This window comes from Haliaeetus albicilla, chromosome 8 (assembly GCF_947461875.1).
Source record: "Haliaeetus albicilla chromosome 8, bHalAlb1.1, whole genome shotgun sequence".
Taxonomy (NCBI): Eukaryota; Metazoa; Chordata; class Aves; order Accipitriformes; family Accipitridae; genus Haliaeetus; species Haliaeetus albicilla.
Window position 1 is genome coordinate 20,700,642 of NC_091490.1, and position 15,839 is coordinate 20,716,480.

Sequence of the window (15,839 nt, forward strand, 5' to 3'; positions counted from 1 at the left end):
CGTCCCATCTAGTTTAGGAACTGGGAAGTGGGGGCGGGGAATCGCCGCTCGGGGTGTTGGTCGGTGGGTGGTGAGCAATTGCCCTGCGCATCATTTGTACATTCCAATCCTTTTATTACTACTGTTGTCATTTTATTAGTGTTATCATTATCATTATTAGTTTCTTCTTTCCTGTTCTATTAAACCGTTCTTATCTCAACCCAGGAGTTTTACTTCTTTTCCCGATTTTCTCCCCCATCCCACTGGATGGGGGGGAAGTGAGTGAGCGGCTGCATGGTGCTTAGTTGCTGGCTGGGGTTAAACCACGGCAGTGATGCAGGACTTCAGCAGGAAGTTGACAAGTCCTAAGGACAACAGGGTGCTTTTGGCCAGTTTTTTTCTGACCTTCTAAAACATGAGAAAGACAAAGCAAAGACATACTCTAGCCACAGAGAAAACAGATCAAGTCATTGTTTATACTATCACAATGTCCAAAACATGGTATACATTCTACAAGGCATCCAAAAGCATACTAAAAATAATCTAATAGTATAAAAAGGCAAAGCTACCTGAAGAGGAAAGTGTAATACCACGCTGAACAAACAAATGAGCAAGAGGATGCTATGGCATTTTATTAGTAACACGCTGATTGTTGGTATCTTTTTTTCCCTTCTAAAATTAAATGCTCTAGGTAAAATCCTGATTGATTATTTATCACTTTTATTGCTGGTTTCAGGGGGACCAGAGTTTTGCTCTATAAAGTCACATCCTTATTTCACCAAGATTTGCAAACTCAGTTCTAGTGTCTTTTCTGCTATAAACACTCAACACGTGCTCCTCAGTCTTCCTTATATGGAAGACCATCTAACTCAGAGGATAAACCGAAAGAGTGTTAGCTCACTTAATCAGACGGATTCTGGTAGGTGTCATGAAAGAAGGAGAAAACAGGGATATTACAAAAGAGAAACACAGGTTCGAAGATGGCATTACTATAAAGGCAAAGGAGGTAAGCAAGACAGGCAGTGAGGTAGATGATACATCAGATGGAAAGACAGATTTTCTACTAATTGCTAAGAAGTAGAAGGATTAGTACTTCTACCAATACAAAACCGCACAAGATGTGTTTAGATTTATAAGGGGGAAAAAAGACAAAAAAATCCCCAATACAGTACAAGAGAAACCAACTGTAACCCCAACCTCCAGTGGTGCAAAGCCTACTAAACGTGCTAGAATCTACAGGAATGATATATATATATGGAGTAAATATATAAAAATGCACTGGATTTATAGAGATGGTTATAAGCAATTCTAAATCTCTGAAGTCCTCGATGTTACTGTCAAGCATAGTACTTTAACACATGCAATCAGTAAAGAATACTATAACCAGATACTTTAAAAAAAAACAAACCATAACAATGTTGAAAGCAAAAAAGTAAAGAATAGCATTTGGCATGATGAACTTTATATACAATCTAAGTAAATGAAATGTTTAAGAGGGATTTTATAAGAATGAGAATAACAAATCATTTAGTCTAGTGGTCAGCAATGGGTGCTGAAGGCAGTTGCTGAAAGAGAAGGTAGTTGCAGATATCCAAACGATATTGACATCTAGGAGAAGCAATATTAGTTATTGTCCACCTAGTAAATTGATTGCTGCACAGAATCAGAGTGACTTTTCCAGAACAGAACAACAAAAAGTCACAGGGTAGAATGAGAATGTGCAGGTACTCGTAATCGTTAAGTTAGTTACTGGGCTGCTCATGGAGTCAGTTAGAGGAGAGGCAGGCAGACAGGGGTAGTAAAGCCTAGTGAAAAATTTTCTGATTATGGAGATATGCATAGCCTTTTCACTCTTAAATTCTTTATCAGGCTCTGTTGCAATATTTTCAGTGACAAACTCCAAGGGTCTTACAGTAACCTAAAAAAATTAAAGGGCAATCAAGTAATGGGCTACCTCCTCAAAACCTATTTTTAGAACCAGTATTGCCAGATCAAACCATGGAAAATACAGAAGATGTTTTGAATATTTTTTAATACCCTTCATCTTCTAGGAACATTTGGATCACATTTTCAAATTTTCCTTCATAGCTATAAAATCCTTAGTTTGACTTTTTGTTAAATGCAATCCAGGATTGTCCCAGGAACAGCTCTTTCTAGAAACTCGGTATCAAACATTGTAGGATTTGTGATGAAATACTGAGACCCCGCATAAAAATACTGGGGAGAAAAAGCCTATTTCCTAATGGCCATGTAGAGTGAACAGTTTGTACCCTGATACGGTAGTTTACAGAGAACCATGGCTACACCAGTTTCTGTGAAGAAACAGCCCAACTTACTGCAATAGTTAGTTTTTATGTTCATCTGGATTATTTTTTGAAAGAGTATTAGTGGTCAGCTATATAGTCAACAGGTTGTTTCCTTAAAAATGGCTGTATAGCCGAAGGGACTGAGCCATGAAGACAGGGCTCCCTGTCAGGGTTGGGTCCTCTGAGAGGACGGGGTGCACGGGGGTGCCCCGGCCTGGCGCGGCCTCTCTGAACGTTTTTCATGACGAGAAGGGACAGGCTCCCTGCGCCGGGAAGTTCTGGCACCAAGCACGGAAAGTCTCTCCGCGCAACAAGCGCGGACCTGCGCGCCAGCTGCGGCCCCGGGCGGGGCGGCAGACACCGCCCGAGGACTGAGGAGCCCCCGGAGCAGGCCTGCCCCCACCGCCCCCGGCGGCCTCGGGCGCTCTCCCCGGGCAGGACCGTGAGCCGCGCTCCTCCGCGGCGACCTCTCTCCCTCGCGCACGCACAAACGCTCCCAAAGCGGTGCGTTGAGACGGGAGAAGCGGGAATCCCCGCCTCGCCGCGCGGCGGGTCCCGGGCGCGGGGTGGTGAGGAACCCGCTGCCGCGCCCCGTTTCCCGCCCCAGGTGGGGCAGACTGGCGGCGCCTCGCGACTCTCCTCGGCCCGGGCAGCTGATGGCAGAAACTTCAGCGGCGCCAACGGCGCATGCCCGCGCGGCTGGCGCATGCTCTGTAGCGGCAAGGGACGAGGAGCGGAATCTGGCACTCGGCAACGTTCGGCGGTTTTCGTGCAGGCCGGGCAGCCATTTTCTCACAGCCTCCTCGTACGCGTCGCCTGCTAGGCTGTCTGTCCCGCTTGTCCGCGCTTTGTCCTGCTCGGCGATGGACGGGTGAGTAGTGAGCGGGGCGGTGTGGGCGAAGGCACTGCCGCGGTTGTGCCGCCGGTCGGCGGTGGGACCTGTCCCAGCGCTGGGGGCTCGCTCCCCGCCGCGGCTGGCTGTCGGCGGGCGGGCGTCTGCGCGGGTGTGGGGAGCGGCCGCTGCCCCGGCGGTGGTGGGGACGGGCCGGCTTCCCGCCGCCGCGCAGCTGAGGCCCAGTACGGGGCGGGGGGGAGGGGAAGGGGCTCAGCTTCTCCGTAGCGTGGGCCCTTCGGTAGGGTTTTCCGTTTAAATTGCTGGGGGCTTTGGGCCGCCCCCTACTTAGTATAGTACCCGAGACGCTGGATCTGGCTGTAAAGAGGGAGCGCTGTCTACCCCCCTCCGTCCGCTCCAGAACCTCTTGTTCTTTCCTTCTCCACCGCCTTTGCCTTCTCCCCCGCCCCCCCCCCCCCCCCCCCCGCGCCCCGACCGTGGGGTGAGGAGCAGCGCTCTGTAGGGTTCGGGTTTGTTTTGGAGCTGGCTGGAGGGGAGGAGCAAATACCAGCAGGATCCAGATGTCGAGCTCTTTTGTTTTCAGGAGCTGCCTAATAAGCCCTCTGCCTTCCCCCCCGGCCAGGTAGAAAGATGCCTTTGTGCGTGCTGGAGTCTGGCTGTAGAAGCCAAGGAAGGGAAGGTTTTGAAGGAGTCGGCCATATGGGACAGCGAGGGCCCTCGGTCCTGGCCGGGAGCTGGGGTGGGCAGTCAGTATACTCAAGGCCTTCTTTCTGTTGGACCTGGAAAGCGAGGCTGGTGGCTGTAGCCTTCGTCAGTGTAAATAGAACATCTTCCAGCTTCCAAATTTCCTCTTAAGTTGTTTACTCTGCTTCAAACAGAGAAGCAATCTCTTTGGTATGCTTTAAGTATATAACCTTTCAACTGTGAGATGTTTTAAAGGCTTTTTATGGTTAGTTGTGATTATAATGTTGGGAGTTACAAATCCTGTCTGAGAAGTCATTAATGAGTATTACATTGTGGAATGCTTTCACGTATTCATGTTTTGCTTTCATTTTTTTTTGGCGGGGACTTAGATTTCTTTTGGGATTGTGTTACATGCTGTGAGTTGTGATGTCACAACCTCTCAGAAGAAGATTTACCTTGACATACCTGTTGCAGAGTTTCGTATAGGTGTACCTGATTAAATTTCATACAGGTGTACCTGCCAATGCATTCTTTTTTTTAAGCTAATTTCAAAAAATGTGTTAGTTGCTTTCTGTTGTAAGAAGATCTATAGGGTAGGCTATGTTGCTCAACTAGCTGTCTAGTTAATATGGGTGTGTGAGAAGAGTTATGTACTTACTTTTAAATTCTTTTATTTTCACCCTATGATCTCAGGTAGTCCAGAAACCTGAGTTTCCTAAATAAATTTCCTGACAGTGCCGCTTTAAAGTAATGTTTACTTGAAACTTTGGGCTCTCTTGGAGAAGCCCATAAGCTGGGCAAGTCAGTGGCTTTTCTGAGTTTCTTTGTACTTCCTCCAACTCCTGCTGTGTTCTTTGAATATACTTTCTTGATTGGGGAAGTTGTTGGCTGTTTTGATTCCTCATTATCTTGGCATTGCAATACATAGAACAGTTGGTTTTATGAGGATAAATTGGTTGACTTGTGTTCTTGTTTTTTTCTTTTTTTACAGCATTGTCACTGATGTTGCAGTTGGTGTGAAGGTAGGATGTATACTCAGCAAATAAGGGGGCAAATTGTTGATACAAAATGAACTACTTTGAGCATCAGTAATTGCAAGTTGTAAGATTTTAACTAGTCATTGTCAGCTGGTATTTAGTCAGCTGTATATGCTTTATTAACCAAGAATCCCTAGAGGTAAATGGGAGGCTCTATACAAAAGACTTTTCTAGGCACTGAACTGCAGACAGTGGTTCTAGATGAATGTAGTGGTGTCAGCTTCTTATTTTAAAGCTTAATTTTGCAGATTTTTTTCAAAACAACACTTTCTCATTGTTGCATGGTGAATGTAAAAGACATGTTTTCTTCTTCCCCCTCCCCCCACCTTTTTTTTTTTTCAAAATAGTTACCACAAGTTAAAAAAAGTGACTATCTGTAATAGGACACAAAAATATGGGAGGTAGACTTTGTTATGTAGACAGAGAAGTGGGCGTTTGCTTTGCTTTACTTTTTATTTTTCAAGTTCAGTTATGAATTTATCGTATTTGTTATAACAAGGAAAGAGCTTCCAAATGGTTGTTAATTTACTGTTTGTTTCACTTTTGTATTCAAATCTGTTGCAGGAATTAGATCGGTACTTCATAGAAGCAGACCGAGAAATAATGAGAATGTAAAGATATATGGGACAAGGGAACTTTAGGTTATGTTAATGGATGCATGCAAGCAGTTCTATTTCAGTGGTAGAAATGTAGACTCCACATTGGTCCGGGGACTTTGTAGCTATACTATATAGCTGCCTTTTCACCTGAAGCTGATCTATGTTAACTGGTTGGTAAGCCAGGTTTTGTCTAGTAAAACTCTTTGGCTCAGATTCAGTATTGGTCCTGGATTTGGACTAGTTCTTATACAATACAGCTAGCCTGTAGATACAGTAGCTATTTTGTCAGATGTACATCTATTAAGCAAGCTTGCTTCTAGGAGGAGCTGTAAGAAGTGAGTTACGTAGATTCTAGACCCATCTGGCTTCACATGTTCGTGCAGCATCGGAGCAAGCTTAAAATCACTCTCTGAATCAAGAGGAAAGTGTAATTATTAAAGTACTTCTGTCAGAGCTAATCCCAATCAGAAATATGAACTTTAGGAATGTATTTAAGAGTTTGGAGAAATCCCAAGGAAGTTCAAGTCTTTCAGAAGTAAACTGCCTCACATGAACAGCTTTGGGGCAGAACAATTTCTAAATTGCCCTCAATCCTGTCTAATGAAGAAGCAATTTCAGGCAGACTGTGTATTGCCTGAATCTTAAATTCTGACATTCACACTTTGGGAGAAGTAAATGGATTCAGTATCCCTTTCATTCTTAACTATGAGTGACTTAGAATCTTAGGGGAATTTGAACGTTCATGAAATACATTGTAAGCGTGTAGTGTGATTTTGGAACCATATTTTCAGGTACTAGCCAGACAATGAAGAAAAGACACTTCAGATGACATAACCGCTTCTTTCTGTTGATTGTAGAAGTTATATTATGAATATAATAAAGAAGGTAAGACAGGTGTATCAGAGGTAGTGATTAAAATCAGTACAAGGAGAGGCACAGATGTGTCAAAAAGGTGTGGTCTTTGCCTTGTAAGAATGCCTTATTCTCTGGATTTTAAAAGGGAACAATCAGTTTGTGCGTGGAAGTAGTGGGAATCCATAAAAAGGATGATGGTTTTCTGAAGAAAGTTGTTAGATATGGGAGCAGTAAACTGGAATGTATTCTGGAGCCTTTGTATCTCAAGATACTAATAAGAATAGAAAATGGAATTTCTTGCTAATTGATACATGCAGTTTGGGTAGCAGTCTAATGCTAGCTTCAGTCGTGTTTTGTGGTAGGCCATGTGAAACATTTGTCCTTTATGTTCTCTGGTGACTGTTCGTTGCTCTTGATGAACTGATGTTTTAAAGTTGAGGAATGCTTTACCTATAGGTGGTATATAAACAACTGGGAACATTCATCTGGCCTTTCCTTGGCCATTTTCTTTTCTTTGGGGTGCTTTGGGAATGGGAGGAGCAAGTTTTGAGTCCAAGGAGTTGCATCAGCAGTTTTAATGCTCTTTTGACACTGCTTTTCTTGTGACTGGATAGCTGTTGAAAGTGGGCAGGGATTTACCTGTGTGAAATCGACTTATCCAGAATATTTGTTTGACCTGATGCTTTCTTGAGATTTTGCGCCTACTGTATGTATATATGCTGGTCAGTTATACAGTATGTTTGTGATGTACTCAATTATACTTGGAGAAAGGGATTGTGACGTATGACCCTTCTGTTTGGAAAATTTGCTTTGCTTTATCATCATCAGTCATGTCGATACAAATTTGAAAATTACATTAACTATTGTCTGGCTGGTTTCTCTCTTAAACAGAAAAGTGAATGTTATATTTTTAAACCCATTCGTAAAAGAGTAATAGCAGAATTTAACTACTGTAGTCTGGGAATTGCCTTTCAATTAAAAAAGGGCTTTTGAGCTTTAGGGACTGCATGTGGGCAAGGCAAGTATGAAGTAAAATGAATACTTGCTTATAATGTTTTATTAACAGTTTTATAGTCTCAGAGTTACCTGCTAATGAGGCTGCTAAATTTGAAGCTATTATTTTTGTGCTGTATGCTTTGATTTAAAACTTTTTGTTCATCAAATTGTTGAATGTTCAATCTTGATTTTATTTACGTGTTGAGCCACCAGAAATTAACACCAAAAGCTGAGGAAAAAAAGAAAACTCAAAATGGAGGTGGAAAAAATGACATATACTATTTGAAAACTTGTTTTACATAGAGTAAATGTGGGGATTTGCACAACTCAAAATATGGAGTGGGAGCACGCTTCCTAGTTAAATCTGTCAGAGGAGCAGAGTGCTTTAATTTCTCAAAGTGTTAGAACATGTCAAAACCCAATCATCTTGTGAGTACATATGAAATAATTCATATTTGATTTGGTCTGTAATGTGTTGGTTTGCTTACCTGGAATTCATGGAGGCAAGGAAATGTCACTCTGCACACAGTTCAGCCCTTATGTTACAGTTTACAAAATACTACAAGAAGAATGTGCTTTAGCTCTATGTCTGATGTTACTTTGTGAACTCCTGTTGTATATAAGCAGTTTGTGTATTTTCAAATAGAACAGAGCTAAGGATTCCAGTAATGATAATATATTACATAGTTCATAGATTTTTTTATTTTCAGTTTCTTGAAGAAATGCTATACATTTTAAATTTATGGATTTCTTCATGCATAGTTTTAAAAATTGCCATAGTATATAAAATGTTTGCTTTTATGTTTTAAAAAGATGCATCTTTGTTGTTCTGTTTTTATTACATGAGGTCCTTAGTCAATAAATATGAAATAGCCTGCTAGTTAAACTTCTCATTGCTCATTGGCTATGTAGGTTTGACTATTAGAATCTAATAACTGTGGTTTGAATTACTGTCTTGTGTTCTCTTTACAGTTATGATGCTTTAATCTGGATAAGTAAACTGATTTGGCACTTGGAGTGATAAAGCCTTTTTCAATTGTTGAAGTGAATGTATGAAGTATATAATGTATCTTTTCTCTGGAGTAGTTAAAAGAATCCTTAGAGGGGTATAAAATGTGATGTAAATAATATACACTACACAGGTGCATGGAATAACTTAGGTGAACTTTTGGTGTGTATTGAAGATTATAGTTCTCTTTTACTGTATTTCAGTGTGTGCCACTTCAGTCTAATTTATCATCTTTCTCCTGGATGGCATATGTAGCTGTGCAGTAAATGGGGCCTGAACAATTGACTGACTCATTTTGTATACATGCATTGCACATCTTGGAATGGCTGAGCTGTACTTCTATCTGATGGGAGAAAAGCAGCAGTCATTCCTTCATGGGTGTGTTATGTGGTACATAGCACTTGGGAATTTTTGACGTTGTTGACACTGCTTTGGTCTACACTGGCCAAAAACTGACCTTCAGCTGCCAAGTGTGGACAGCCCCAGTTATACCTAGGAGGGAAAACTCATGTATTCCTGTAAACATAGTTTTGTAATGTTTAAAGATGTGGGAATGGCCTTTTTCCCCAAAAGTCAGGGCATCAGCCTTTGCATTATGCTTAAGAAAAGAGGGAATTCTTAGTGTGTATTTAGTTGGTTATGTTAGGATTGGGTAGAAGATGCTAAGAAGCACTGTCCTAGTACTTTCTAATAGTTTTCCAAACAGTAATGTGTCACAAAGTCCCCCTTTTTCCTAGTTGCTGAAATTTAACATGGGGGAATATAGTAGTATGGGGGAAGGGCAGTAGCTAAAAGCAAAAGAGATAAGAGCTGATGGAGAAAAGGAAGAGAGCACAAAGTAGCAGTGTCTGTAAGTACTCTGAAGTGTTGTCCACTTTTTTTTTTTTGCCTCAGGTTCTGAGGGTTAATCTCTTCTCTTACAAAACTACAGAACGCTGACCCTTTTTTGCTACTAATAACTGAGAGTTTCCTTGTGGTGGAAACATATCGTGGATATATTGTGACTTTTTATTTGAGCTGTACACTGTGTAATGAAAATATGTGTGGAAAAAAGTCAGAAATCCTAGCAAGTTGTCAGAAGAGAAGTTTACACTAAACTTAAGAAATGAGAAAATGTATTTAAATAGCTTTTTCCTTTCATTTTTTTCTTCTTTTTCTGAAATCTCTTTTGCCTTCACTGTCATCATTCTAGATACTTAAATAAAAGGAAGGGAGTGGTAGGATAAAAAAAGTTTGAATCATTCATACAGACAAATGGTATGTGATGGCCTGTTTTATTGTATTTAAAATATTAGAATGATAGTTTTGAGCTATCTTTGCATGTCTAATATAATTACTAGTAGATTGCTTGTAGATTAGACAAAGACTGCTAAGGGCAGCAATATGAGAAAAATTACTTGATTGTGAATTAGAAGAACTATTTTAATTTTGTTAGCTAGGAGAATGTTTTATATCAACTTTTGTGTTCAATAATACTTAGTTGTAGCAACAGTAGACAGCAAAAAATGTGCAGAACATTCTGAGAGTGAAGTAAGAATGAAGTGTGACTATCTTCAGAAGTTTAGAACCAGCATCTGGATTTCTCTCTTCAGCGGTGGTATGTCGTGGTTTAACCCCAGCCAGCAACTAAGCACCACGCAGCTGCTCACTTACTCCCCTCGCCCAGTGGGATGGGAGCGAGAATCAGAAGGAAAAAGATAAAACTTGTGGGTTGAGATAAGAACAGTTTAATAGAACAGAAAGGAAGAAACTAATAATGATAATAATAAAATGACAATAATAATTAAAGGATTGGAATATACAAAACAAGTGATGCACAATGCAGTTGCTCACCACTCACCGACCGATGTCCAGTAGTTCCCAAGCGGCGATCCCCCCCAGGCCAACTCCCCCCAATTTATATACTGGGCATGACGTCACATGGTATGGAATACCGCTTTGGCCAGTTTGGGTCAGTTGTCCTGGCTGTGTCCCTGCCCAGCTTCTTGTGCCCCTTCAGCCTTCTTGCTGGCTGGGCATGAGAAGCTGAAAAATCCTTGACTTAGTATAAACACTACTTAGCAGCAACTGAAAACATCAGTGTGTTATCAACATTCTTCTCATACTGAATCCAGGACATAACACTATACCAGCTACTAGAAAGAAAATTAACTCTATCGCAGCCGAAACCAGGACATGGTATGGGGAACATATCCTTGGTGACAAAAAATAACTTCTTGCAATGAAAGACATCTGCTCTCTTTTTAACAGTAACTTTGGTAAATTGACCCTGTTTGAAATGACACTCATATTTATTCCAGAACAGCCTACTTCAATTCTTTTTCCTTTGTAACTTTGGGGTTTTTTTCCTTAATGCTCATTCTTCCACTGTAATATTTGTGGAAAAACAAGGAGAGCTGAAAATGGAGAGAAAGGAAAAATGTTGAAAATTAGTTTGTACTCTGTAGCAAGTATGCATCAATGTAAGGAAGGCTTAGTGTTCCTATTTGATACGTTTTGATGTCTGTCACTAATGGGAAATCACGTATTTTTCATTTGTAACAGAACACCTATATTTGCATCTTAATTGAGGGGGTTGTAGGAAGAGCAATGAGATCACTTGCACCATCTGAAAAATATGACCTGATACCAGCATGAAAATACCTTTCCTGTTTCTTAAAGCTTTGGGCCATGTTTTCACAAGCAGATCAAGCTGCATTCCAGTTTTCTCTGTCACTGTAATACTTGTGCAACAAATGTTTGGGTAGCCACTTCACAAACCTCTCTTGGGAACTTAACCAGGTTAAAGCTAAGTTGACACAACAGTGCATTACATCTTTTTAGTCAGATTTGTACCAAAACATGTGATTACGTAAATGCTTGTAGCAATATAGACTTGGGGAGGACAGAATAGGAACAAGTTGTTAGGGCCAGGGAGACGGCAGGACTGTTGCTTTTGATGGTTCAAATGAGGTGGTTGTTTCACAAGCTGTTAATGGGACTGTGATGTTTGATTTAGGGGATTGGGTGGGGTTTTTTATAGCGGCAAGTACATACAGCCATTTTTAGCTTTTCATAAAAATCAGGTTTTCTATGAATGGATAACATGAGTATTGAGTTATAGACATAATAGCACTAGCGTTTTTAATTTATTATTGCAAAATAGCAGAGAATCAAGCAGAAAATACCTTCCTTATGGATCTTATTTTGAGTTGTAGAAACTGCTGCTGAAGGACCAAATATGTACATCTAGGTGCCATGATTCTCTAACCAGAAAGCTAAGAACACATCCAGGTGGTATCTCTAGCAAGTTGTTCTCACCTATTCTAACTTACTGCCAGTTACGTACAGCTGCTTCAGAGTAACACTTTCCTGGTAAAAGTGGAATAGAAAGTCTGAACTGCTGGAATAAATTGTTTGTGTACTTCCTCCTGGATGTTTGAAGCGTCAGCTGGTATTGGACTAGAATCTTGCCTGCAGTCTTTCATTACAGTTGGAAGTTTGAAGGTTTCCAAATGAGGCTGGGTGGCATGGTTTAAGTGGAGACTTGATTCTTTATTCTTCAGCTTTCTGGTTTAATAGTAGTCCATCTTGATCTTGAGATGCTTTGAGAAACTTGGCTCTTTTCCACATTGTATTTTGAGAACCTGGAGGCTTTTAAGAGGAATTGAGACTTGTCTCCTTTCAGTCTGAAAGACTTTTCAGATTCTGTTGATTGCTTGCTCTCAATTTCTACAAACTTTGTGTGTTTTTCATGAATTGGGTACATGGCATATACCATGCATGTAGTTGCAAGAAAAAAGAATAAAAGCTTAATTTTCTCCTACATCCTTCCTTACTGAAAAAATATGAGTGTAAAAATGGTGAAGTTAGTTGTTAGGATATATAAACAATACATGGTTGGCTGAGGACAGCATGAAAAAGAATTGAAGTGGGGGGAAAAAAAGAGAATGCAGAGAATAAATATGGAAAGGTGGTCATATTGTACCAGTTAACTTCATACTGAATTAAAAGCAAGTGATGTTATAAGTGAGTTACTAAGCACCCATGGAGTTCATGGCCTTATCTGATAAGATTTCATGCTAGTATAGTTAAATAGTGTAGTCTTAAAAAATAAAAATCAAGTAGACATACTCCTTTTATGTAGGGTTCTGGTGAAGTGATAACAAGGTTATAGTTTAAATTGTATGCTTTGTAAAATACCTATAAACCTGCATGGAATTTCTTCTGGATTGTATGTTTGGACCTGGCTTGTCCTGTTCTGAATGATTCTTCTGTGATCCAGTATGTATGAGAGGTGTAACAGTCTATTAATTAGGTAATTTAGATTATGTGTTTTGACAGTAGTGTGTATAGTCAGAGCATAAGGCAGATAAAGTATTTCTTCTTCACTAGAGTATGTGAGAGTGTATTTATGCAGTGTTTCATTAAAAATTTATCCTGTTAAAAATGAAGCATTCATTAAATTCTGATCCATTGGATGTAAATTGAACAAAGTTTATAAATGCTGTGGTTGGGGGTTTAAAGTGTGTTGTCCTGTTGTTTCCAACATCCACTCCCCAAAGCTAATTCACACACTGAATATTGAAGCAGTGTGTTTACAAGTGTGTATCTGTTAGAGGGGAATGTTTAATGTCTGGGTTGGAATTATCATATGCTTTTATTCCTCTCCGTTAGGTTTCTGGCTTTTTCTTTTAAATTGTTCCCAGATGTTGTTAGAAATGAAGTGTTTTACAGTGCTGTTAGATTTCTTTAAATCACGAGATCCGTCTCCTGGCTTGTCATACCCCTTGGGAAATTCATGCCTGTAGGCTGAGAAAGACTGTGGTAAATGCACAGTGCAGCTGAAGTTCTCCTTTTTTCTTTCATCTGGGGGAGGAAGCAGGGAGAGAGGGAAGTGGTGGGGGGCAAAAGCATCCTGTTCTTGAAAGAGGCTTGTAATATCAGCAAATTTGAATACCACAAATGAGAGGATTTATCAGAAAATGTATTTTTCAATATCTTTGAGTGTATTCTTTATCTTTTCTAGTGGGAGTTTAAGAATTTATTTTAGATGATGCTGTTGACTTTTTAACAAAGTGCAGTTTTGTCATTTGTTTACTGTTTCTCGTAGTATTGGTTTAGCGTTCTTGTAGTATAGTAGTAGTGCATCTACACATGCTTCTAATAAGCCTTCTGTGGTACACTCAATTTGTTATGTTAGGTTCAGCCATAACTTCTGATCAGACCCTTCATAGCCCTGAATTATTGGGAAAAGAGCTGATAATGTTTCTCTCTCATTGGTAACTCTCAAGCCAAAGTTGTTACTGTTTGTGTTTTTTTTACTTTGGATGTAATAAAATCTGGGGAATGTTTGAAATTTTTAAAGCCATATCTGGAATGTGAGGAAAATAGTTGGCAAAGACTTCTAAATAGTATATTTTTTATAAGCCTGGAAGGATAGTATGACTGTAATGACTTCCTGAAATTACATAGCTACTTAATATAACCTGTGATAGCATGAAGCTTTATAGTAGTCTGTTATGGGGGGAAAAATCTGAAATCCTCCTATGTAAATCCAGCTTGTGTAGTGAGGGATTCTGAGTTATCTATGACTGTTAAAGCAAGGAGCTAGGAGATTAATTTGATGAGCTAGGGGCTTTTTCCTTTTCTTTGTATAACTGATTTTGTAAATTGTAGAAGAGACAGTATATACAATAACTGTGTTCACTTACAGAAATTAACTGAAATATTGAAGTGATATCTTCAATTAACAGCATATAAAATAATTTTTGTATGTATAATTTTTAAGTTTCTCTGAAATACATGTTAAAAGTCTCAGTTGGTATATTTTTCATCTTTTTCTGAAAGTGATCCCATATGCCAGTTTTATGTAGTTCCATTGGTTGAAGCCATAAATTAACATGCTGTTTTCACACTGCAGATGGAAATGCTCTCATGGGGGCAAGGGTGATAACATGGGCTTCATTGAAAGGACAGTATTGACTTTGCAACAAATTTAAGGTTCACTCAGTGCAAGAAGTTAGTTTGGTGATTTTCTTGTTTTGTGTAATAGCATTTTGGCAGATGCTGGTTTTGTGAAGAAATGTTTTGGATATCTCTGATCAGAATAGTTACTGGTTTAGCATTTATGGAAGATTAATGTAGATTAATGTTCTTGACATTGGTAGGAATAGAAATATGACATTGAAAACTTGTGCTGTTGAGGACTAGGTGTCAGAAGATGACCTATTAATAGTATAATAGCAGTTTGCACTTTTTATTTTGTCCTTTATAATCTTCTTCCCTCATGGTAAAATGGATATTCAATTATTCTCCTACCATGTTGCTATTATAGGAACTTTCCTTTGCAGTCTATGGCAAAATAAAATCATTGTGGTGGTTTTTGTTCATTTGTTATTTTAATTTATATTTGGACATTCCTGTCACCTATGTGCTTGTGATCTTCAGTCTTGTTATAAAATCTCAAACGTGCTTTGATTCTTTAGAACACAGCAATTTGCATGGATGGGGAAAAGAGTTAAGTGAACATTGCTCTTTGATCTTCCATTCTTCATTGAATCTGATTCACTGTGTTCTTCAGAGATCTGAGTTTAGTTTCCTTATCTCTGAAACACTCAATAGAATTTACCTAAATTAGTTTAAAGGTTTCTTTGCATTGCATAATTTGACTAGCAGAACTGTCATGCTTGAGAATAAGACAAGCGAACGTTCAAGATGCTTGGGAAATGGGTTATAATTCTGAAATTTGTGTGTGAGAGAGTGGAGTGATGAAGAGCTTTGCCCTTGGAGCAAGATGCCAGGCCTTTTTGTCTTAGCACCCTCTAAAAGAAGATGCACATAAAACCAGAGCCAAGCACCCCAAAACACAAACTGAATAAAGTCTTATCTCTGCTGAATAAATGTAAGTAAGTATTTATGTCTGTGCTGTAATTCAGGAGGTGCTTCTGTCACATAGTAGTGCCAGTCTAAGAGTACGCATTGACTTACTTGAAATGCTTATACTGAATTGCTTTACTAGACAACTGTTGTCCTAAGATAACCCTTTTGAAGTAAGTGACAATTACCAGGCAGTTACTGCTTTTGATTTTTTTTAATTTAACTGCTCTGTGTCCAAGTGTCTTTTGCAGCATAGCTGGTTTTAAAGTTACATACTGAATGGAGTGCAGAGGTGTCTAGGCTACTTAAGAACCAATAAGGAAAAATAGCCATGTATATCTAATAAGGTCATTGGTCACACAGTACGAGATACCTTTGTCTTTTTAGTAAAAGCTTGGCAAGTATATATGGGCGTGAGTTAGCAGAAGTTTGCTATACGTTTGTGATTTCATGGTGAGCATTCCACATACAAACCTGTACATCTGTGACTCAGACTTGTGAACACTGATTTATGAGAACAAAACAAATGTAGAATTTATGATACATGCCAATATAAGGAATTCACGTTTACTTGTTCTTCTGAAGCAAAACTGTTAAAACTCTTTCAAGTGGAATGACAAAATCTGGTGATCGACTCTGAATGTATTCATGAAATGCAAAATG

General features: G+C 39.5%; 1 protein-coding gene across 5 annotated transcripts in view; it reads left to right on the forward strand.

The window, feature by feature from the left end:
* Positions 1–2,972: 2,972 nt before the first annotated feature.
* PTBP2 (polypyrimidine tract binding protein 2) overlaps positions 2,973–15,839 on the forward strand; it is a 53,771-nt gene continuing 40,904 nt past the window's right edge. For 2 of the 5 annotated variants that reach the window (XM_069789318.1, XM_069789319.1), the window contains exons 1-2: positions 2,973–3,156; positions 4,814–4,844. In XM_069789318.1, the coding sequence (XP_069645419.1) occupies positions 3,149–3,156; positions 4,814–4,844 (39 nt within the window). In that variant the 5' untranslated portion in view covers positions 2,973–3,148. The remainder of the gene's footprint in view (positions 3,157–4,813; positions 4,845–15,839) is intronic. The other 3 variants (XM_069789320.1, XM_069789321.1, XM_069789322.1) reach the window with 2 other exon arrangements.